The sequence below is a fragment of the Sinohyriopsis cumingii genome, chromosome 11, assembly GCF_028554795.1.
Source record: "Sinohyriopsis cumingii isolate HCF-2022 chromosome 11, ASM2855479v2, whole genome shotgun sequence".
Classification (NCBI taxonomy): Eukaryota; Metazoa; Mollusca; class Bivalvia; order Unionida; family Unionidae; genus Sinohyriopsis; species Sinohyriopsis cumingii.
In genome coordinates, this window is record NC_142971.1 from 32,184,245 (window position 1) to 32,208,818 (window position 24,574).

The 24,574-nt window shown below is 34.8% G+C and overlaps 1 protein-coding gene across 2 annotated transcripts; it reads right to left on the reverse strand.

Moving 5' to 3' along the window:
• Window positions 1-1,017: 1,017 nt before the first annotated feature.
• LOC149787866 (transmembrane protein 243-like) lies at window positions 1,018-23,500 on the reverse strand. 2 transcript variants are annotated; one of them, XR_016424117.1, is made up of 5 exons: window positions 23,078-23,500; window positions 20,563-20,613; window positions 19,850-19,954; window positions 5,636-6,710; window positions 1,018-5,440 (listed from the first exon to the last, which is right to left on the reverse strand). XR_016424117.1 is itself a non-coding variant. In XM_089974097.1 (4 exons), the coding sequence occupies exons 1-4, from the start codon at window positions 23,141-23,143 to the stop codon at window positions 6,573-6,575; spliced, it is 360 nt and encodes a 119-aa protein (XP_089830223.1). In that variant the 5' UTR covers window positions 23,144-23,500; the 3' UTR covers window positions 1,018-6,572. The 2 variants fall into 2 exon arrangements, 1 of the variants encoding a protein (XP_089830223.1); XM_089974097.1 differs by having other exon boundaries at window positions 1,018-6,710.
• Between the last annotated feature and the right edge of the window lie 1,074 nt (window positions 23,501-24,574).

Sequence of the window (24,574 nt, forward strand, 5' to 3'; positions counted from 1 at the left end):
CACCGACCCACAAGAAGCTACTGGCAAGCTTTCTCACATACCCACATTGGCTGAATCTGAGACTCGAACCAGCGCAGACAGAGGTGAGATGGCAGTGATCGGTAATGGAGAGCACTCTAGACCACTCGGGGCCCAAGGCAGTCTTTAGTAAAGGTTCCATTATTTGATGGTGGATTAGCATGATACTGTATATACAAAACTGAGAGCCACCTATGTCGGGATGCTTTCTGTCACATTTGGATCCTATCTGTGTAGCAGTTTTTGAGAAAAAGTTGCATAACATTTTTTAGTTATAGTAATGGTGCTTTTTTTTTCTTATGGTGAATCAGCATCATTTGAACAAAAATGAAAGACCGTCATGTCAGTATGCTGTCAAATTTGATCAGATTATATTAAGCAGTGTTTGAGAGGTTGTTTAAAGTTTTTTTTTAAATTGAAAGTCATTATCACTGAACAAATTTAAATTTCTTGCCAAGATGCTGTCTTTCAAATTTGGTAAAAGTCTTTTGAACAGTTTTTGAGAAGTCATTACAACTTTTGATTTTTAGTAATGGTGGCCATAACTGATGGACAAAATTGAACAAATTTGAAAGTTTCATGTCAGGATGCTAGCTTCTGAAAATTTGTCAAATTCTAATTGGGGGCCATCCATTTAAGATGTATGTACGGAGGTAAGTTTGAAGTTTGTGTATGTGTCTGTATTGGGGTAGGAAGTAAGACCAAGTAGTATGTATGCATATAATAATAAAAACTATATTATAGCAACTATGAGTAAAACCTGTGTGCCTTAGTAAACAACAACCAGCCTATAGTATCTCCCAATGAATTTAAAGAAGAAAAGCACCAATGATATAAAAAATAAAACAGTCATTTCATTCATCAATTTATAATTTCTGATAGATTAGAGGGTCCCTAACACTGTAAACTTAATGGAATTTCAAATCAATGGAGCTCTTATTTTAAACAGACAGACTGCTCATTGTCTTTTTGTGGTTGCAATAATAATAATAATAATAATAAATAATAAAGATTTTATTTTCAGAGGGTGACTCAGTTACAAATGAGAAACTAACCTACCCAGAAGCCCTCTGATATATACATATAAGATACAAGCCAATAATAATGTTCCCCTCCGCACACACACATGCATAAAAGCAGATATACTGTATATAAACTATTCACATAAATGCTTCATTACTGTAGTTATGAAAATGTAGCACAGGAGGTGGGTGGTGTAACATGTACTTTAATAAGTACACATTTTTTATTTAATTCATTCATCTAATTCACCTCTTGTAGAAGGAAGGGATGCTTGGAGAGTATTTAATATCATGGGGAATGTTATTTGAAGTAAGTGCACATGATGAATAGCTTGGGTAATTTTAAAATTTTGTCCTTTTAATGATCTAAAGATTCGGAGATGGAGTAGATTCTGTAAATGCCTCGTACATTATTTTTGGCCTTTCTCAAAAATATTCTTTCATGTCTAGGTAATACTTTTGAGTATTGCTGTTTGAACATTTTTTTTTTTTGCTGATCAAGAATTATTTTACATGCCCTTTCCTGGGGCCTGGAAATTTGTCTCATATTTGTAGAAGTTGTGTTTTTCCAAATCATATTACAGTAGTCAAGATGTAGATGAATGTAACTTTTGTAAAAAGCAACTCTACAATATGATGGAATGAAAGCCTTTATTTTCTTTGAAATATAATTTATGACGAGACCATTGCAAGTAATTGTCTACAAATATTCCAAGAATTCTACCAACACATCATTTTCTGATCTGTGTTATCACAGAGAACTTGAAACTTGCCAGTTTGCAATCTTGCTCTTTTTCTGCCATGTAGTTATCATCAAGACTTTTGTCCATATTGAGGATCATGCCTTTTTCCTTGCACCATATTTGAGGTCTGCAGAGAGCAGTTTGAAGGTTTTTATAAACTTCAGCTTGGTTGCTTTGAGCATCAAAGTAGTGTCATCAGATTTCATGTTTGACTCAGTTGATGAGACTGCATCTCCTATTTTTAGGATTAGGTCATTTATTAATAGAACAAATAACAAGGGCCCCAAGAGAGAACCTTGTGTCTCATATTGGTGTCCATTTAATGGTACCTGCTGAGACCTATTGTTCATGTAGGATGTGAACCACTTAAGACAGATTTTTAACTTTCCAAGAATTTCATGATCTACAAGGTTAAAAGCTATTTTAAAATCAATTACCAACTAACTTTCTAAGGCTTTCAGCCATGTGTCAGTCATAGAGATAAGTACAATTTCACAAGAATTATCATTATGAAAGTCAGATTGATTTTTATCAAGTAGATTATGATCAATGAGATAGTTCAAGAACTGTGTACATGCTTTTCTAGTAATTTGGAAAGGGATGGAAGAATTGTCTATAGTTGTTTACATCCTCATTTGATCATGCTTGTTCTCAAGCTGTGATTACATAGAAGGGTAACACTATCATCAATAGTAGTGATTACATATAATGGTAACACTATCATCAATAGTAGTGATTACATAGAATGGTAACACTATCATCAATAGTAGTGATTACATAGAATGGTAACACTATCATCAATAGTAGTGATTACAAAGAAGGGTAACACTATCATCAGTAGTAAATGCAGATGCCTTGAGAAGTGTTGGACCCATCATGCCAAGCCCTGTAGATTTAGAAACATCCATGTTTTTAGGTAATTCAAAACAAACTTGGAACTTATTTATGGGATTTCAAATTCAGTATCATTTGGAAGTTTTGTGAAACAAAAACATTTTAATTCTAAATGATTAGAGTCTAACTTATGTTCTATACCTTTGGAGGTAATTTTATTTACAAAGAATTCATTGAAAATAAAATATCTGCAATGTCATACAGATCATAAACATTATTTCCAACATTAATTACGGATGATATATGTATATTTCTTTTTACTTTCATTCTCACTTTCCTTAAAAAAAAATTCCACATTTTTTTTTGACATCAAGAATATTTTGATAGTGGTTTCTCTTTCCTTGTTTAATCATATTGCTTACTTTATTTCTCAAGACTTTGTATTCAACTTCATTACATATAAACTTCATGTGGTCTTGTCTTTAAAAGTATCTAATACTTTTGCTCTCTGGCACAATGTATAGTATATTTATCTGCCAATGGAATCTTCTTTGACATGTATGGTCCATCACTTTCAGACAGTGAGATTAAGAAACGAACATGCTCATTATGTGGCATTTATCATGCATCCCAAGCCAGCATCAAACACTACATGCAGAGTGCACATGACAAAACTAAAAGCGGAGGATATGATTGCTGATTGTGCTGTTAAAACTATGATGTGCATGGGTGGCGTGCTAAGCAAAAGTGTAAGTACGCACTGGGGAGGGTTTACAAAACACACACAGTGCAATGGGGGTGGGAGGCTATGAAAATGGCAGACTTTTTTTTTGCATTCATTCTAAATGGACAGCCCCTTGATGGTTTTTGAGAAGTAGTTTTCACTAGCAAATGTGAATGAATGACACACAATATGACAAAGGACCATACAACAAGCTCACTTGGCTAGGTGAGCTTAAAAAAGCAATGATTACTGGTAAAGTTTTGACACATTGCCGAAAAATGTGCCCATTAAAATTATTTTCAAAATCAACACTTGTCTTATGTATATCTGTTCAATTCATAATTAAATGGAAATTAAGTACATGTTTAATGTTTTTAGTATTGTTGCTGATACTACAAGTAAATTAAAAATGAAACAATAACCCACAATTAAGTTAAAAGTCTGTCATCTCCCAGCATCTAAGTTACAAGTTCTCAGTCTGTGTTATACAAAATACTGAATTAGTACAATACAAAATCTAAGAGATGGATTAAAACTATGTTTACCAAGACAGTAATCTTTTGCATGTCCAGCCTATCAAAAGAAAATCACTCTAGTGAGTCAAGAAATTTTAACTCTGAACAATACTGATTTTGTATATGGTAGTAACTGATGCAGATATTTATGTAATCTCCTAATAATCATTCTTCACAAGGGAAATTACTCTACATTTTTTAAAATATATTCTGCATATGTGTAATTGTGTCAGTGCAATAACAAATAGGGACAACAACAAAAAAACCAAGTCGTTCAGTCTTGATGCACACTTTCAAATACATGTAGTTCACACATGAAACGTTATTGCTTTAAAATTCATGATTTCTAACAACTAGAACATTTTCTTTAGCTCTGTTTAACATTTTCTAAAACATGAACAAATGCATGAAGGGCTTTTCCATTTAAACTTCCATTTAAACATGCATGTTATCTTTGGAAGACAATTCTGTAAACATATATGTCAGGGTACTCTGGTTACACAGAGTTTATATAAAAATGATACAGAATTGTTAATTGCCTCTTTGGGTGACTACAATGGAAGTGAATTCCCTGGGTCCCATGTACTGGTATGTCTTACTGGAATAGGCAAATAAAAACTTCATCTCATCCTAAATCATCAAACAGTAATCAAGACACCCCACCCCTTCTGGAGGTTCAAATTTGTGTGTGTGTCGATTTAAAATGTATTTCCTCATTATATTGTAAAATTACAGACTCGTTTGCAATATACTTTGTATAAATGTCTTTGAGTCTCACACACTGTAAATGATTTTAAATAAAAACAAAATTTCTCCACCACCAGCATCTTCACAAAAAATGTTGAAATAAATGGTGGCATTGGGTTGGCTACAGGGAAAATGGATGCCAACTTTAATGACAGTTATTTCACTCATGAAAAGCCAGCCACATAAATTCAATGTAAAAAGAAATTTTAACAAAAAGGAATGGGCTTTATTAAAGATTCACAGGATATTGTTTTCTAAACATATTGATTCGAGCATCCGGGGGGGGGGGGGGAGTTTTTGTCATTTAGCTTAAGCTCATACTGGAAGAAATATGTGTCAATTTATTCAACACTGGAAATCATGACAGCATTTGATATACAAAGTGAAAAGTCCAGAGTCCAATAACCTGTAGGAACCCGAATATTTTATTATTAGTTAATTGATTTGCTAGAATATTTATCCATTTACAATATCTTTTACATTCCTTTTTGCTATCAATGTGCCCCCCCCCCTCCAGCATCATGTCATTGTAAACTCTAAATGTTGTTCTTATCACGATCAAGGTTGCCTGGCCCTTGGTCTTGTTACAGCATCAACCTTTTCTGTCTAGGCTGCCCACTGTTGACCGCACATCTTGTCATGGATGTCGCTAATCTGACACAGCATATCACAGCATGCTTGATCATCTGTGTTGTGGACAACCACATACAGCCAGTCCAATTTCATCCAGTATACCTGGAAGTTTAGCAACAGCTGGGTCTTGCTACTGCTTTATGGGCCAGTCAAGAGTACGCAAATGCAGTTGGGTGGTAGGGACTACTGGTACTGCTTGAGCACCTTTGTGGTATCTTCCAGATACTGGTACTGCTTGAGCACCTTTGTGGTATCTTCCAGATACTGGTACTGCTAGAGCACCTTTGTGGTATCTTCCAGATACTGGTACTGCTTGAGCACCTTTGTGGTATCTTCCAGATACTGGTACTGCTTGAGCACCTTTGTGGTATCTTCCAGATACTGGTACTGCTTGAGCACCTTTGTGGTATCTTCCAGAATATTCAGTTACTATCTGTGCTGCAAGCTGAAAAACTGAAACAATTGGTGACTGCCTTGTGGTGGTCCTGGCCAATGCACATGAGTACTCTTGGAAGGAGGGGGGGGGCTGTGTCTTTTGTAGGTGCCACCAAGGTTGAAAAGCACAGCAATATCATTGTGACCATCTTTTGAAAGCTATCAGGGTTGACATGGAGTAAGTATCCTGCCACACTAAAACTATCACAACCCCAAGAGCTGGCTAAACATGAGTCCAGCCACCCCAAGCCTTGCGAGGCACCTGTCAACTGCATGCTGCCTGCACAACCCGTTGCACCTGGCAGCAATGACTTGTGTGCCTAGTGCAAAGACAACATGGACCTGGTTACAATATACAGGACACAAGATTAAAATCCAGAGCCATTCAAATTTTACAGTTATTTTAACATGATCTGCTCTGTTCTTAAGTTTGTATACAATGTTAAAAGTCTCTAAGCGTGACTTTAAGGCAGTGGGTTCAAGTACAATTTAAATTTTAATGTTTGGTTGCTTCCATCATAGAAAGTGATTCTAGGAAAGGATAAAACATCAAATACAGTAGATTTTTAGTAAGATGTGGAAACAAGTATGGGAAAGCTGCAGTTAAATATGTGAACATTAGTTATATGATATATCACTTGATATTATTAATGGTAATGCTTGGTACTTGTATTCAACTTTATGCCCTCTTAACATTCCATTACACTGTTGGGCATAACATGTTAAGTATCTTTTGATCACAATGATAATGTAATAAAACGCATGGCTACAACAATATCAAGCTGACAAAAATAAACATAATGAACACAAATATTGTAAAGTTCATTCAATCACTCATGCATTATTCCTCTTCACAAAGCACAACAAATTTGAAATGCATTTCCCACAAAGCATTAACTTGTCACTGTTTTTTATTTCCAAATCCAACTTCATGAAAGTACAAGTTTCCACATATACACAGTAAGACAATTGTAAGGGAGTTGAAGTAAATCATTTTCCTGAATTTTGGTTCCAGATCACCTTGTCTGTACCAGTAGATCTGCAAGCAAAAGAAAAAAGACAAATAAGATTTAGCCACTGAGAAAACTCAAAATTAGGTTAAAATAATAGTGACATTTTATTGATTATGGTAAAACAGGTTTATAATGTTAACATGGCATATGTTCTGCCAAAAGTGCCATAAAAAGGTAAATGATTCCTCTAAACATAAACAACAGTTATCCAAAGTATTTTAATGAGTGCTACAGTGTCAATAGTTCATAGTTTTTCCAAGTTGAAAATAACAAAAAGAAAATAATGGAAGCATGGTTCAGAAAACATTCTGCAATTCTGATTTTTTTAAATATCTTTGGTTTTCTGATTACCTCCCCTAACAGAATTCTGCTTTTAGAGAGACCCATAAAAAATAAGGTCTTACAATCCTCTCCCTAACAAAATTCTGCTATCAGGAACACCCAGATAAAATATATAATCCCTCCCAGAGCCAGAGAAAACAGTATTATACAATCCCTCCTTAACAGAATTCTGCTATCGGGTGGACCCTGAGAAAATAGTATTCTACAATCCCTCCCTAATAAAATTCTACTATCAGGCAGACCCAGAGAAAATAGTATTGCTATATTCCATCTGTCCTTCACAGAAGTCTGCTATCATGCAGACCAAGAAAATATATATTATACAATCCACCTCTAACAGAATTCTGCTATCAGGCACACCCAGAAAATACAGTATTATACAATCCATCTCTAACAGAATTCTACTATCCGGTAGACCCAGAAGAATAATATTATACAACCCTTCTCTAACAGAATTTGCTATCAGGCAGACCCTGAGAAAAAGAGTAATCCTTCCTTTCAGAATTCTATTATCCGACAGACCAAGTGAAAGGGTTATCACATAATCACTTGCTTACATATTTACACAATACACAACTAAAAGAAATGGTAGTAAAATGTTTATTTCTCAGATATATATATATATATATATATATATATATATATATATATATATATATATATATATATATATATATATATATATATATTCATCTTATTTGCAATGCAATCATCAAGATTAATCTGTCTAGTTTATCAAGAAAAAAAGACAGCCAGCCTAAGGAATATACACAGGTTGAGTATGGTGCAAATAATTATGCATGGATGGATATGAAATCTGATCATACAACTGGCTAAGGAGCTGCACTTAGGTAGTGAACTGCTAAAAGTAGCTAAAGAAATGTAGAAGTACATGCAGTATTTGGTGGCAAGAGAATGTGTGTGTGTATGTGTGTGTGTGTATCTGTGATTTGGATTTTTAACATAGATTTATTTTTAAAAATCAGTCATATTGATATGGTGTCTGCAGTGTGGGTCCATTTTGATGTCTAGCACTGAGGCATCATGCCACAGACATGTAGCAAGATGTCCCACCCTGTTACATTATCCTGAAAGCAGGTAAACCAGTCCTAGCACTAACCTCTTAATGCTGAGTGCCAAGCAAGGCAGCAGCTAGTACCATTTTTAAAAGTCTGGTATGACTTGACCGGGGTTTGAACCCATGACCTCCTGCATCAGAGGTGGATGCTCTAACCACTAGGCCACCAGAGGCAAGAAAATGAAGTAACATGAAATGAACACCACAAAATGAAGTGGAATTAAATATCATCAGATATAAAACTCAACTAAGTGCTCTCAATAAACTGTGTTTCTATTTTTAGGTCAAGATCTATGACATAATATGGTAAATTATGCTTGATTTGGAGCTAAAAAGTGATAGAACTGGTGTAAAATATATAGCAGTATTATGTAAACAGTGTCAAATCCATCTGACCTCAAATTATTTTACCAGATATGTTCATAAAGTAAAAATCACCATGCAACACCCCCCCCACCCAAGAAAACAAATTCAGCAAGAAATAGTACCCAGAAAAATGTGTATTAGAAAATCTCTTCCTCACCGAATTCTTGTTTTTAAAACTGAGAGAAGATGGTTAGCAAACATGTATCTTAAAAACTGTCTGCTTCGAAAAGCAACTGTTGATATACTTGTACTCCAGTACACTCAAATCTTTGATGGCCAATATTTGTAAATGTACTCACAATGATTTTCAACTCTACAATCAGTTATTCTTTCATTGCATTGTTTATCCCTAAAATTTAATTGTATGCTTGTTGCAACAAACTTCCCACTAAAATTATATGTCCAGCAAGATAGTAACGAGTATTTTACCCTTCACCTTACAGAACCAAATTCTGCTTTTAGAATACTCAATAATTGCAAGCCTTACAGCATATGATTTCTGAAATGCAAATGAAGCTAGTATAAGTAAAACTGAAGTATGCTTTGTTTGAGTTTTTATATCAAAATCATTCCAAAATTTTGTGGATAATTGATATCCCTGTCATCTGTCCTTTTGTTTTCCTACACCGCTTGCTGGAAATCAACTTAATATTCCACTTTCTTCATTGTAATCATTTGCAACAGATATATTATGTTTCACTCCATTCACTCCTTCCATTCAGGCTTCAGAGAGGGGTCAGAAGTTCAAACTTACAATCACATTTTAAATAATTTTTGCAAGGTAGCATATAAAATAAAATAATGCATGCAACTGCTTCTATCTTTTCCGAACAGGAATCATGCCTGCAGCTACGGCACATATCACCTAGAGCCAAAGTAAGTGATAAATAAAAGTTCTGTTTCTCTACTTCAAATGATACACTTGATGGATGAGAAATCTACTCAGTCAAAAAAACTATACATTCTAAGACTGTCCTCAGTTGTATTTTGTCTGTATTCAGAATGTACCTAGAATATTAACTACGTGTACGTGGTATGGATATTTCTGCCTTAATTTCTTCCATTGTAGAGATTCACCCCATTCTTCTTTTCAAACAACTGGTTATTATTAATCCTAGCACTGTTCAAACAAGATAAATTACTGAGCTGTTAAATATGTAAAATTATCGAAGTTTAAGACAAAAATTATCACAAAGTGGATTATCTGTGTATTATAAACAATAACTACCGGTACTGTTGCTGAAATAGCATATTTTGTGTATAGCTTGAATGTATTTTCTAAACCAGCCAACATAGCTTCACTGTTCAAAGTATGGGTAAGAAGTGCTTAAAAGGCAGTCTTTTAACTACTGAACGAGCCAATCTTCAGTTAAGGAAATGGAAAATAATCCACTATGACATCATTGCAAAACTGAGATAAACCCCACCACACACCACGACTTGTAAGAAACATTTGATCTGTGGTTTAATGTATAATGCAGTCACATTTCTCAGAGCCAATGAATAGTGTTATTGCCAGAAAACACTGTACAATTCTTACAGATCCACAACATTTTGTAATGACCTGATACTCTAAGTAAATATACATGTAACTCTTGATTTACAACATAGATGCATTCCTTAGGTTATGGAGTAAATGGAAATAAATTTTAAGTAATTTTTCCACAGGATACTCATATTTTAAGGACATTCTTGGGAAAGTTATACCTCTAAATCTTCAAGTAATGATTATTTATGCATAAATTTCAAACGAATAGATATCGTACATATGTCAGCTGCGTGCAAGTCACAGCACATCGAGCAATGAAGTAAAAATGAGCACAGTCGTGCAAATGAAATATTTCTTTATCATAAATGGCATCAAATTGGTGTACAGCAAGCATCGCCTGTATGTTCATATTTACTAACTTAATTGATGAAACTTGACAGTAATTGATAGGCCTAATAGTGATTGTCCCAAACAGACAGACATACTTCATGTTCTGTTTCCATCTCATTCATTTTCTTCCTTGTTTCATAATTTAAGCACTTTCTTCTAGTCTACCATAAGATAAATTTAGCATTCTCAGACAGATAAATGACTTATCAGGTACCAGACATTTATGTTACCTAAAATGACTAGTGGTGACCATGTATTCATTGTATATATGATATTAGAAACATTACTGGGATTAATACTGACTGATAAACATGCACATGTACACATCATGCATTGGCAAGAAAACAATAATTTGAAAACTTGGTTACAAATACATAACTAATATTTTGTGAAACTTTAAAACATGAGGAAAATATTATCAGTTTTATTTTTACCAGCCACTACAAAGAATACTAAAAGGTACCAGTGATTCATATTTTTTAAAAATAGGAATGCTCAAAATTGCACCATCAATCATTATTTGAAGTACCATATATGCTTGCTTATAAGACTAGTCCAACTGCAAACTGCATAGACACAGACCTGCTGGCACATTATTCAATGGCAAATCTGAGTTTATGCAGTTTGTTAGGAGTAAGCAGTAGAACAAACAACACAGACCACAGACACTGATCTGCAGTCATATTATGCTATAGCAGCTTAGGATTTTTGTTATTTGCAGTTTGGCTCTCCTTATAAGTGACTATATACAACACTGTAGTATCATCATTTTTCCTGGGAGACCAATTTTCGTGGTTTCCTTTGTTGCCCCGAACCATGAATTTAAATCACTAACAAAAAATGAACCACGTAGGATGATGACCTCCCCCCCCATTTTCTTACAGTGTTTCATTCCCAGAGATTAACCCTTTACCTCACAGAGCATAGTTACAAAGTGCAGCATGCTATAAATAGAACACCTGTTACCTTTTGACTCCATATGCATAGGCCTGCCTGTTAACTGTTAAACCATGCAGTGTATGTTACGTTTAACAGCAATTTTAACCATTTTACATATTTGGTACACATCTATTATGTGTCGAAAAATTTAAGAATAAAGTCTGATTGATATAGCTATGTAATTATTTTTCACGGAAGAATTTTTTATGTACTTTAAAGTCTTGAGAGAACTCGTTCACCATCATGTCAGTGAGGCTGCGTGACCAACCGTAGCTGCAATTTCTCATACTCGAAATTTACAAGTTTTTTGTCTACGTCTACATCACTAAGTCATCTGAATTTGATAATTTATAAAAACTAATTGCTGCCTACATCAATATCAGAGCCTTTACCTAAGCTATTGAATCTTTCATAGTTGTGATTCTAATCATGAAAACTTCGTAAGTACTGAATGAAATCCGCGACCTCCATTTTGGAGAGTGGAAATTATGACCCAGTTACTTTAAATAGTAGATACTGACCAGAGCATAAACAGTGACCACATGATCTGACGTAATTGTCATTCACAGAAATGAATGTAGTATCTAATATGGGGTTTCCCTGAAGGTGTCACTATGAAAACCGGCTTAAAATGGCTGATGTTTACAGCAGGCATCCAAAGGCGCTTCCATGTGAATGGAGTAGAGGCATCAAAAGGCACTTCCATGTAAACGGAGTAGAGGCGTCCAAAGGCGCTTGCATGAGGTAAAGGGTTAACACAGCTACTAGTATTTCATAAATCCAGGTCATAGTGTAATCTGGTAATTAAATATTAGCTTTTACATGTGTTTGTTTCATTTTTTATTTTAACCTTTGGAAACAAGACTTTTAAATCATTTTATATTGGTTCAATGCAAACATTCCTAATTTTACACTAACTGCCTCAAATCGATATGTGAGGTAAGTAAGGATAGAGAGAAAATAGAGAAAAAGCAAAATGTATTCAAACAATAGTAATACTGAAAATGAAAGAAAAATATAGTACAAAATAACAGTATATGAAAATTAAATTTAATACTTATTCAAATCGATCCTTCATTCGAGTACGACTGTTGTTGAAACATTTAAATCCTTTTGAATGCACATTTCATTTTATCCATGCATTTTTAATCCAAAAGAACAACAATCCTGTAAAATACTATAACTATTTCTTAAAACACTATTATTAATGAAACACTATGTATACGTACTAATTACAGCAGAGTATTAAAGCTCACACTTCACAGATTTTTGGACAAATCCACTGTATCAACATCATGTCAATCAAGCCTCATGGTACTCACAAATGATTCTCAGGTAAATAATCCTCAAACTGCTGAATCTAACAAGTCCAGCTTTCTCAAAACCAATGATAATTAGGTCCGATCTTTCACTCATTGTCGCATGAACTGCAATTATCCATTCAGCATGAATTGGCTTGATTAATGAGGTTGCAAGGTTTACTAATACTGTGCACTGATTATCAACAGTAACATCTTTTTCTGATATGGCATCCATGACCTGATTATCATACCACTCGTGGAAGTGTGACTTTATTTCTTATTTGTACTCTTTATTTTGTATTCTTTATTTAGGCCAGTCCAGTGGTGTAGTGGACAGTGGTTAGAGCATCTGACCTGGATGCGGGAGGTCGTGGGTTTGAACCCCAGATGAGTCATACCAAAGACTTTTAAAAATGGTATTAACAGCTGCCTCACTAGGTGCTCAGCATTAAGAGGTTAGAGTTAGGACTGGTTGGCCTGGTGTCAAGATAATGTGACTGGGTGGGACATCATGCTACATGTCTGCGGCATAATGCCCCAGTGCTAGACATCACTATAAACTGTCCCACTGCAGTCAATAAAGCTATATGACTGGAAAATTGTTAAAGCTATGTTAAAAATCTAAATTTCACACACACACACACTATTTATTTACTGTCAAGTCTAATGGTTGAAGCTGGTCTGTACAATAGGAAGGCACAAATAAAGGAGTGATTCCACTGTCTTTCAATTTAGTTAGCATCTTTGCACTTTGGTGGGCACTAAACATATCAAATATTGCCACTGCTTGAATTGTATCACCTTTAAGCCACCGTGTTAATGCCATGATCATCAGAAAGATGGTGCTACTTTATGGACAGTGGTTCAAGTAAGAGATCATTCATATGTACTCTAATAACCGAATGGCCTAGTGTTGTTGGCTGCATCGGCTTCCTTTGATGATGTGCACTCAAACGAAAACACGCCAAAAGTGATTAATCTTGACAGGTGTTTTCTTTGTGCTCATAGAGATGGAAGTATTGTTTTAGTGTTGTTGTTGGCTGTGTCAGCTTCGACTGATGTTATTCACTTGGTCGAAAACACAATGTAAATATTGAACTTGCCAGGTCTTTGATTTGTGCTCATATGGGTGGTAGTATTGTTTTAAACATTAAAGTGACCACCGTTTGCATCGGCATAGTTTTATACTTTTTTATTCTTTGGGTATTTGTAGAGGTTAATCCATGAACTTAAATACCTACTAATATGCAAACTTTGACAGGCAAAACCACGAGTTTAAGTACCCATAAAAATGCCTTTTTTTATAACAAAACCATGAAAATTGAGCCCAACAAAGTTAAATGATACTACAGTAACAAAAATAAGGATAATAATTACCGTATTAGGTTAACACATATTTAAAAATATGCTCTTCCATATGACTTGATCTCAACTTTAATCTGAGTAAAGAGTACTGGATACACAAAGATTTGCTGATATAAATAAATATATACAATAGTTGCATCTGTGTGTACATTTTCCATAAAGCAATAGAAAAAATAATTGAATACATCAGGCAGTAAATATTTGAATTTATAAACAATGAATCTGCTACATGGTCATATAGACTGTTACCTAATTTAATACTGAAGATATTTTTTAAACAAACTTTACTACTTAAAACTTAACTCAAGAACCACAGAATATCACTCTTGCTAAGTCAGAGTTCTAATGCAAGAACAACAAATCATGTATGAACTTGTTAAAATGTAGTCGAATCAATCTGCCCCAAAACCTGCACTGACTGACTGTCAATCAATCTGCCCCAAAACCTGTACTGACTGACTGTCAATCAATCTGCCCCAAAACCTGTACTGACTGACTGTCAATCAATCTGCCCCATAACCTGTACTGACTGACTGTCAATCAATCTGCCCCATAACTTGTACTGACTGACTGTCAATCAATCTGCCCCAAAACCTGTACTGACTGACTGTCAATCAATCTGCCCCATAACCTGTACTGACTGACTGTCAATCAATCTGCCCCAAAACCTGTACTGACTGACTGTCAATCAATCTGCCCCATAACCTGTACTGACTGACTGTCAATCAATCTGCCCCAAAACCTGTACTGACTGACTGTCAACCAATGTGCCCCAAAACCTGTACTGACTGACTGTCAACCAATCTGCCCCAAAACCTGTCCTGACCGTCAATCAATATGCAGGGTTCATATCTTTGCTTAAAATTACAAATATACAAACTAAATATAATGATGCACTTGCATTATTTTATACAGTACATATATTATGTATTGGAAAATTATAAACAACTATGCAAGTCCCCTATGCAAAAGTATCAGTGCAGCTTTTCAAACTGATTTAGGCCCATTGAACTAACTGAAATGTAGAGGATAAAGAATAACAATAAAACAAATTACCTTCTTTTGAAGCTTCTTTCTTATCCATTCTAATTAAAATCAAAAACATCTGAGGTACCGGTTGATATGATTTCAAAGAACAATGATACACCAAGTAGCTGTGAGAAAAAGTTCTATCAATTTATTAATCCATTTTATCAAGCTTTATGTCACTGCCAGCCAGAGGTATCTCCACATGATGTTTTAGGATAGTCAATCCTGTAATTGAAATGTTTTTCTTATGCTGTCAGCAGCTACTTATTGGCCGATAAATGTCCTGCCTCAGAAATAAAGTAGTTTAATATCTACTTCTTAAATTATCACATGTTATGACCCATTATCCTTAAAATTCAGAAATACTGGCATTACAAACATCTCTTTAAACCAGACGAGTCAGCCTAATCCACATGTGACTATTGTATTGCTTTTAGGACGCATGTGTGTGTGTGTGTGTGGTTTGGATTTTTAACATAGCTTTAACAATTTTTCAGTTATATCGCTACGATGTCTGCAGTGTGGCAGTTTATAGTGATGTCTAGCACTGGGGAATCTTGCCACAGACATGTAGCATGATGTCCCACCCAGTCACATTATCCTGACACCAGGCCAACCAGTCCTAACACTAACCTCCCACATCCAAGCTTTTAGGAAGAAAGGTTAGTCAGAACCTATATGGGTCTGCACTATAGTGGTATCATTGCTGTTGAAGTGAGAAACATCTGTACCTTTGCACTAGCAGTGATGGGGAGTGAGAAAATATTCTGGCTTTAGGTATGTTTGCAAAACATTGTATGACAGTGTGAAAGGTTTTACAGTTTGAAATTTTACATGTATTACAAATGGAACAGGTGACCCACTACGCTCCTGACAGCTTACTTGTCCAAGCTGAACCATGAACTTGTGAAACTCCTCTGGCCTTAGGGATGTTTGTAGTCCCAATATTTCCTTATGACACTATGGGGAATACCTGTTAGGAATTGCACAGCCGGGTGATTAGTCTGTGGACCACTGTAATTTCAGTTATGCCCTAACTGATTGTTAGTTCTCACACAGGACAAATTCGTTTTGGTTTTGGTACTTCATGGCATGGCAACACAGGTAGGATATTTTGTGCCAAGGCAATTGGAGTAAAGTGCCTTACCCAAGGACACACCATGGTCGCTTATCAGGCTGGTCCAATGGTAGGATTTGAACCTGCACAAATCTGGTGATGAGTCCAGCAGCTAACCACTGAGCCACCATCTCTCACACACTAAGCTGAAAGGTCTGATACTGAACAGAAGGTATATACATTAGACATGGTTATGTTTACAGGTTGAGTGAAGGACTCGTTTATCCAATATTATTTTTATATTATTTCAACTTGCTACATATTTTTTAAATCTTTGCCGAGTTTTGGCAAAGTATTCAGATTTTAATCTGCAGCTCTACTGCTGTTATCTCTCTCTCTCTCTTTCTATATATATATATATATATATATATATATATATATATATATATATATATATATATATATATAACAACTAGTTGTTTAACAGTACAAGAATTTATTGAGAATGTTTCTGCATAAGGGTCAAAGTTAAAACATTCATGATGAAGTAGTACAGTACTCTCATTTCATTTCCTAACAAATATGCAGATATGCAGTGGGATTCCCTTGGTTAATGAACAGGTAACAATAGTGAAAACAACCGTGTCTACAAAAAAGATTTTTGTGAACTGATTGTTGATAGGTGCAATTGGGAAGATGTAACCATCCAATCGTAAGCAAATCAGGTAATAGTGCAAGTTTACAAGACATAAATTCATATTCCTTCCAGCTATGGTATAGGCTTTAATAGAAGAACATTTTAAGAAAAAAAGGTATAAAACAATCCAAGTTGTTTAAGGCATTACATAAATGTTTTGTAATTACTATTTAACACATGAATATGATGAGATTTTGAATCGGCCATCTTTAAATATGATAATATTCAAACAGACATTTTATTGCATCCATCCAACAGAGAAGAAGCTTCGCCACTTTCAACCATGAAAGAACCTATACAATGTACACCATCATCATCTTTAACTTAAAAAGGAAATGGAACTACTGGACAGCTACAAAGCCTAAAGGTCAGAATTTGATGAGGTGTTTTTGTGAGTGAAAAAGTGTTTAAAGCATGATGCAGCAATAAGTTTTACACAACTAGAGTTATTTATTCCTTCAGAATGAGACAGTGCAGCAAGCAAGAGAGGTCAGACATAATCCACAATGCAGAAGAATTCAAGTGTGACTTTTTGTTTCATAAGTATGCAACCAAGTGTACATGATGTACTATACTTAGATGAACTTGTCGGCCCCCTTGTGGCCAAGTGGTCTAAGGCGCTCGCCCTACATATCACTCACACATCTCACCACTGTCTGCATGGGTTTGAGTCTCAGGCTCAACCAATGTGTCAATGCAATAAATAACTTCATGTGGATTGGTGGTTTTCCCAGGGGTTTTCCTGGGTTCTTCCTGCAAGAAATATACTGACTAAAACGAGTAGCCTATCATGTGCTAAAAAATGTCATTAAACCTACACACACAAAAACAAATTTAACGTCATTTTAGATGTGGCTGGTACTGCTTTGTTAATTATTAACAGAGAAACAAACCAGGATATGAAAACTCAGCATCTAGCATTTTACAACACATGCAATATAAAATAGTTCATGCATTAATGACAGCGACTTCTCTTTCACTGTTACCAATTTATAAACATTAATAGCCCAATTTAAAAGTGCCATTTTATACCTGTAAGAACTGCAGTAGCTTTACATAATTTTAACATGAACTGCTGATCTACATGTTTGCCATCAAGAAAGACTGATTGATTGATTGTATTTTAACAGTGCACCAGCATTGTTAGGCTATTTAGCACCATGCAAACAGTTACATGTACCATCGCTTAAAAATTATAAAAAGCCTCATATCGACCAGCAATATCAAAACCAAATAGCTGAATGTATGAAATTATTGAATTTAATGTGATAGAGTCTATGGCAAGTGATATGTAAGCTGTTAGGAAAAAGTGCTAGAGTCGGCAATGAAAAATGGGGATGGTCTGTGGCTGACCAAAAACATTCATATTTTTTGTTTGGCCTAATGATATGCAATTATTGGAGACACAGCAAATAATAAAAACTGGACCAGTAAAATTACAATCACAGAAAAGCATGCAGATTTGTAGAATTCTGTACGGAAGAAATTATTTTATTATACTGTATTGTGGCTTATCTTCTTACATAATTCTTTTGGATAATTTTAAATAACAAACAATTCTCATAACATAATTATGTAAGGAAGTGATAATATAATTATATTATAACTCTTTCTCTAGGTCTGTCTGATAAGATAATTTTGTTAGCAGATTTTATAGTATTTTCTGTTGCCCTGCCTGATAGGAGAATTCTATTAAGGAGTGGTGGTATGATATTTTCTCTTGGCAGAATTCTGTTAAGAAAGGAATTCTATGATATTATTTTCTCTGGATCTGCCTGATAGCAAAATTCAGTTAAGGAGGGTTTGTATGACATAATTTTCTCTGGGTCTTCCTGATAGCAAAATTCTATTGGGGATGGAATGTATAATACTATTTTCTCTGGGTCTGCCTGATACAGTAACAGAATTCTGTTAGGAAAGAATTTGTACGATATTTTCTCTGAGTCTGTTGAGCTCTTTCTGTTATGAAGTGATTGTATAATAAATATTTTCTCTGGGTCTACATGATCACAGAATTCTCTGAGGAATTGCATATTACTGTCTCTGGGTTTGCTGCACCTTTCTGTAATGAAGTGATTGTATGATAACATACTGTGTATCTAACTGAACAATAAACCTCCTGAAAATTAGAAAGTTTGAATCATTAATTTGCAGTTGGCATGCTAGAGTACATGGATTTAAGAAAATATTTGCTTAATTTGACCATACAGAAAGAGTCAAATGCAAATGGAGGCTGTTAATTACTGTTAATATTACTAATTTAACAAAATGAAATGGGATTTGTACATCTAAATTAAAAAAAAACAAAAGGAGCACAGAAAAATCCTTCAAGTCACATCATTTGATAAATCTTAAGTACTTTTATAACATACGGCCTCAAAATTACAAAAAAGTTCGGGGCCAAGATTGGCCAAGTGGTCTAAAGTGCACCATTCCAGATCACTGCCATCTCACATCTGTCTGTGTGGGTTCAAGTCCAAGGCTCAGCTAGCATGGGTACGTGGGAAAGCATGCCAGTAGCTTCTCGTGGGTCAGTGGTTCTTCCCTGGGTTTTCCAGGGTTCTTCCTCCACCAGTTTTACTGGCCGCCATGTATAGCCTATCATGTGCTGAAAAATGGTGTTAAACCCTAGAACAACAACAAAAAAGTTCTTTAGCCAGATATGAGCTGGAACTGTTAGTGATTAATCTGACACTGAGGCTGGTTACTGTCATTTGATGTTCATCCCAATTATTATGGTAAACAGAGACTGGTCTTTGACCAAAGATATAGTCTTACACATCAAGGATTTGTCTAAAACCCTCAATTATTGATTCACATGATGAATGCTAGAACAAGGACTCAGCTTTGTGGAAAGGGGATGGAGAAAATGCAAATTAATCTCAATGTTGAAATCTCATCTGATGGCAGTGCAACCTAAGCAGATAAGCAACAATGCTAATAGCCTAGTTGCAGTTGAGTAAACCTGTTAAGGTGTTTGATTCTTTTCTCTTTTCACTGTTTGTTTCAAAGCACTGACATAGTATTTATCATACTAATTTTGATTCCACCTGTCCCCCTAAATCCCCTAACTGCTACATGTACCCATAAAGCAAGTGTTCACAAGGCTTACCAGCATTATTAGGGAACAGCAAATCAAGACAATTATCACAGCAAAGAACACATTAACTCCATTGAGAGGCCACCCGGGGAATACAAATGCACTCACTAAAGTTTCCTGCAAAGAAGAAAAATAAAACATTTCATAAAACATACTGAAAATCTGCTGAAATAGTCTTATGATGCTGTACATGGGTATGAGTACACTGGCTTGTCTATGAGACCACTGTACATGGGTATGAGTACACTGGCTTGTCTATGAGACCACTGTACATGGGTATGAGTACAGTGGCTTCTCTATGAGACCACTGAAGCATGATGTATAAAATCTCAATACCACCATGAGAAATGGGAACCATGACCATAATATTAACATATTATAATGAAAGCCCCTGTAGTGAAGGAGTGCTATATATTATAATGTGTTTCAGAAATAGCCTAGATTATAAAACAATCTGTTATAAACTACCATCTTTTTATGATCCCTACCTTATTTTCATAAAATGTCCACAATATTCTGATGGGTCCCATGTCAATCACCAACATTTCATTTTCAAAAGTACTACGCTGATTTTAAAGGAATAATTATGCTAATAAGTACAGGGAGAAAATCAACACATTTTCCAATTAGCCATTTCAAGCAAGGTGCTATGTATGCTTAAACAATGATAAAATACTGTTTTGTCTAATACTGCCAAATATATAGATTGGAAAAAACGGGCTTACCAAGACAATTATGCTAGTCACTATTCCAACAATAAGATTGATAACCCTGTCCTGCAATGAAAAAATAATAGTTTTATTTGTATGCATTTATAGGGAACAAAAGTATAGTTTATTATTTATGAAATTGTGAATGATTAATAAATATTATCAGACTCAAGAAAAAGGGGCATATTGATCAGGGATAGATTTTACATCTTACTGGCACATTTTTTTGGTGATAATGGAGTATTTTAACACCAACCTTAAAACTACATTTGTATCCAAATATTATAAAATCTAAAAGCTAAATAACTGTGTAGAATAAAATATAATTTGCTGATACATGGTACTTATTGTACAATGTTCTAAAAATATTACAAAAATTAATTTTCTTTTAAAAAAATTAAACATTGTTAAGATCTAAATATTTGGTAAGATATTACCCATGTATTTGGAGCTGTGGTAGCTCAGTTGGTTGAGTGTTGGACTTGTAACCCAGAGGCCATAGGTTCAATAACCATCCAAGTCAGCCTGGGACAGCTGCCTCAGTCTGTCCTTTGGAAAGTATTAACTCACATTTCCTCTGCATGATAATGCCAATAATGTGTTTAAAGCTAGCAAGGATACATCTTTTTTTACATGTATTATCCTCTACCATATGTCATTTGAAATCCATATCATACAGTTTAGAGAACTTCAGCTCTGAAAGTAATGGGCTTATGTCAAATATGAGGTAATATGATGCTTCATATAAAAAAGACAAAAAATGAATTCTTTAACCTATATGTAATGCTATTTATATTGTATCTATAATAAATTCTGTTAGTATTATCAAGCATTCTCTTGTAGAATCCAGGGATAGCTCTCTCTCTCTGCATTGGGTAATTCTGCGCAATGATTTCTGTAAACCTTTGGATCACTTGTTGTTTTGGTCAAAAATCCATTTTGTGTCAAGAAAAAAATGATCATACTTTAATTAAGGAAAGTGATATTCATAATATGTATAAAACTATCCCACATTTTGACTCAAAATGCATATGAAAATGTGATTTCTAACCGTCAGCATGAAGACCCACTCCATGACCTTCTTGAACCACTAACCCAGAAAATCCTATTTACTATGCATCTTTTAGAATCATACAAATATATACATTAAATAAAAAGATGGAAATGTATATCTTAAAAGAATTCTGCATCTTAATCTAAGTTCCAATTTCGCACAAAGTTGTCCCACACATGTCAACTTGCTGCTAGAATGGGATTCTGAAGAAAGTCTGTGGCATATAGTCTATTTCTAAATTTTTCCCCATAAACAGGACGTTGTAAACACATTATACCCTATTCATTGTTGTTTCACTTCCACATAATAGCTTATTTTGTTATAAAATGTTGAACTTTACTAACATTTTCATAAGACTGACTTAGTTTTACTTAATATCTCTTGCCATTTACTGGCATTGTTACATGGAATTTTGTGACATTTGCTATAAAACTGACCTAATTACTCGACTGAACTGCTGACAGAAACAGTCCAAAGTAATCTATTTCATTTATATAGTCCGATGGATAAACATTACATCTTTTCAAAGCTGTGTGCAGAATAGGCAGACATATCGCAAGTCAGGAAAACACAGGGGTGGTATCTCATGTATCCAAAATTAATATTATTTTGAACAGAATATTCTGGTGACAAATGCCTCTTTTCAAATGGTAAGCATTGCTATATTTTATTTTGGTCAATCGGTCGAATTCGGTATGCGTTTTGCTTAAATATTGGAGACAGAAACCTTAAGTGCACAGAAATGCCTGACAGCATTGTATATATATATATATATATAGTTTTACAAAATTCAACATAACAATGCCAATAAATGGCAAGAAATATTAAGCAAACTAAACTGATATTGTAAAAAAAAGTTAGTAAAGTTCAACATTTTATAAAAAAAATAAACTATTATGTGGAAGAGAAACAACAAAGAATAGGATGTAATGTGTTTACGTCTTGTTGATGGGGAAAAATTACTAAAGAATTTAGAAACAGACTATACACCGGGGAATTTCTTGAGAAATTATGTTCTTGTGGCAAGCTGACACATTGGGTAGCAGATGATTTTGTACGTGTAGGACAACTTCTAGCAAAATTGGAAACTTGGATTAAAATGCAGTATTGTTTTAGGGTATGCATTTCCATCTTTTATATAATGTATTTATCTGTATGATCCTAAAAGATACATAGTAAATCAGATTTTCTGGATTACCAGTTCAAGAAGGTCATGGTGTGGGTCTTCATGCTGACATTTAGAAATCACATTTTCATGTGCATTTCGAGACGAAATATGGGATATTTTTGTATACTTTATGCATATCACTTTCCTTATTTAAAGTACTATCGTTCTTTCTTGATACAAAATGGATTTTTGAACAAAAATAACACGTGATCCAATGTTTACAGAAATGACGTATCGTTGCGCAGAATTAGCCGACATGGTGAGATGTATTATTGAAGGCGGATGTACTGAAAAGCTGATTTACAAACCTGAGGCTGGTGCTCTCCAAATAATGGCCTTGCCGCCGGGTCTTCGTAAGGATTGGTGCTAGCCATCTTCCAATTAAATAAAATATCCTAGCTCGAAGAAGAAACGGAAGCTTCAAAGTCCATTTTAGATTTTTACTAGTCAAACAGCTGCATACTTTAACAGGAAGCACTGATAAGTATCCGACTTCAAAACTGAAGGGTGGCTTCTGTAATATGACATAAACACACTAACGTGTTGTAATAAGGTAAACCAGATTTATGCGCTTTGTGACAACTTGAATCACTCTACTCAACGTATTACTTTCAATAACGTCGTCAACATCTGTCAGTCAACTATTACCAATTTGTGCAAGCAGGGCTATTTTTCAGATCTGAATATAATGAGCTTATGTCAAAAACACATGACTACATTCGAGTAATACGATGCTTCATATAAAAAGGTGGAAAAATTAAGCCTCCATTTGAGTGAGAACAGTAACCTAGTCGGAGTTACTTTGCACAATTTCCAACCCACGGAACCAATTTATGCAAATTCTCAGCTAGCCTAATTTGCAACTGCGAGGCCAATCCTACGGATCTAAACGTTAGCCGAGGATGTTCGAATGAATTTTAGCCTTTAGAAAATTTCAACTCGTCAAAACTCATTATCAAACAAATAAAACTATATTATTTTTTCTTGTGGGACAGGGTTCTCAGTCTTACTGTTGCAATAGTGACTAGCAAAATTGCCTTGGCAACCCCGATTTTTTTGGTGAATATATATATATATATATATATGTCAGTAGTCTCAAACACACGGCCAGCCAATCCGTATCCTGTGGCCCGCAAAATGATTGGCGTCACAAGGTGTCACGAGAGACGATAAAGGTGGTGTGGCCATTGGGCCATCGAAAATGGCCTCATGCAGTCTTCATGGTGGTTTGAGTTTTAGACCCTTGTTAGATGTTATATTTGGCAGTAAAAGATGCTTGCATTTAACCAACGACCCAGGGTATCCGGTTCTTGAAAGTTAATAAGCTGTATGAGAAACTTATATTTCCATACTAAAAATAAATAAATTTATTGTTTAAGTTATCAATTCAAAACGAAAATGGCCTGTTGGTGACGTCATTCTAATGGACTCGAAAATAAGTTACACCTCATAATTTATCAACTTTTGAACTAAAACTGGCACACCGTATAACAATTTCACAACTTTTTAATCACCAGATATGTAATTTTAACAGAACGATCGCTAGCTTAAGTGGTATAAACCTCTGGGTTGTTACTTTTTAACGCGAACCTCAACTTTTATCCCTTCGCCAGCTTGACCAAGTGTAGTTACATTAAGTAGGTCCATAGTTTCAATATTTAATTTACTACACAGACTTTAGTCCTACAACGTAAGACACATCACCCGATATGTTTGTTCTGGGGGGTGGGTGATGACATAACATTAAGACAACATGTACTATATCTTACACTGTAGGACTACTCAGACTTTATACCAACGGTACC

What these genes read in the sequence shown, in the direction of transcription:
- LOC149787866 (XM_089974097.1), bottom strand. Translation starts at nt 23,143, where the DNA reads ATGGCTAGCACCAATCCTTACGAAGACCCGGCGGCAAGGCCATTATTT. An exon ending in TTGGAGAGCACCAGCCTCAG is followed by an intron (nt 20,614 to 23,077) that starts GTTTGTAAATCA and finishes TTTTCATTGCAG; the next exon opens with GACAGGGTTATCAATCTTAT. An exon ending in TGACTAGCATAATTGTCTTG is followed by an intron (nt 19,955 to 20,562) that starts GTAAGCCCGTTT and finishes TCTTCTTTGCAG; the next exon opens with GAAACTTTAGTGAGTGCATT.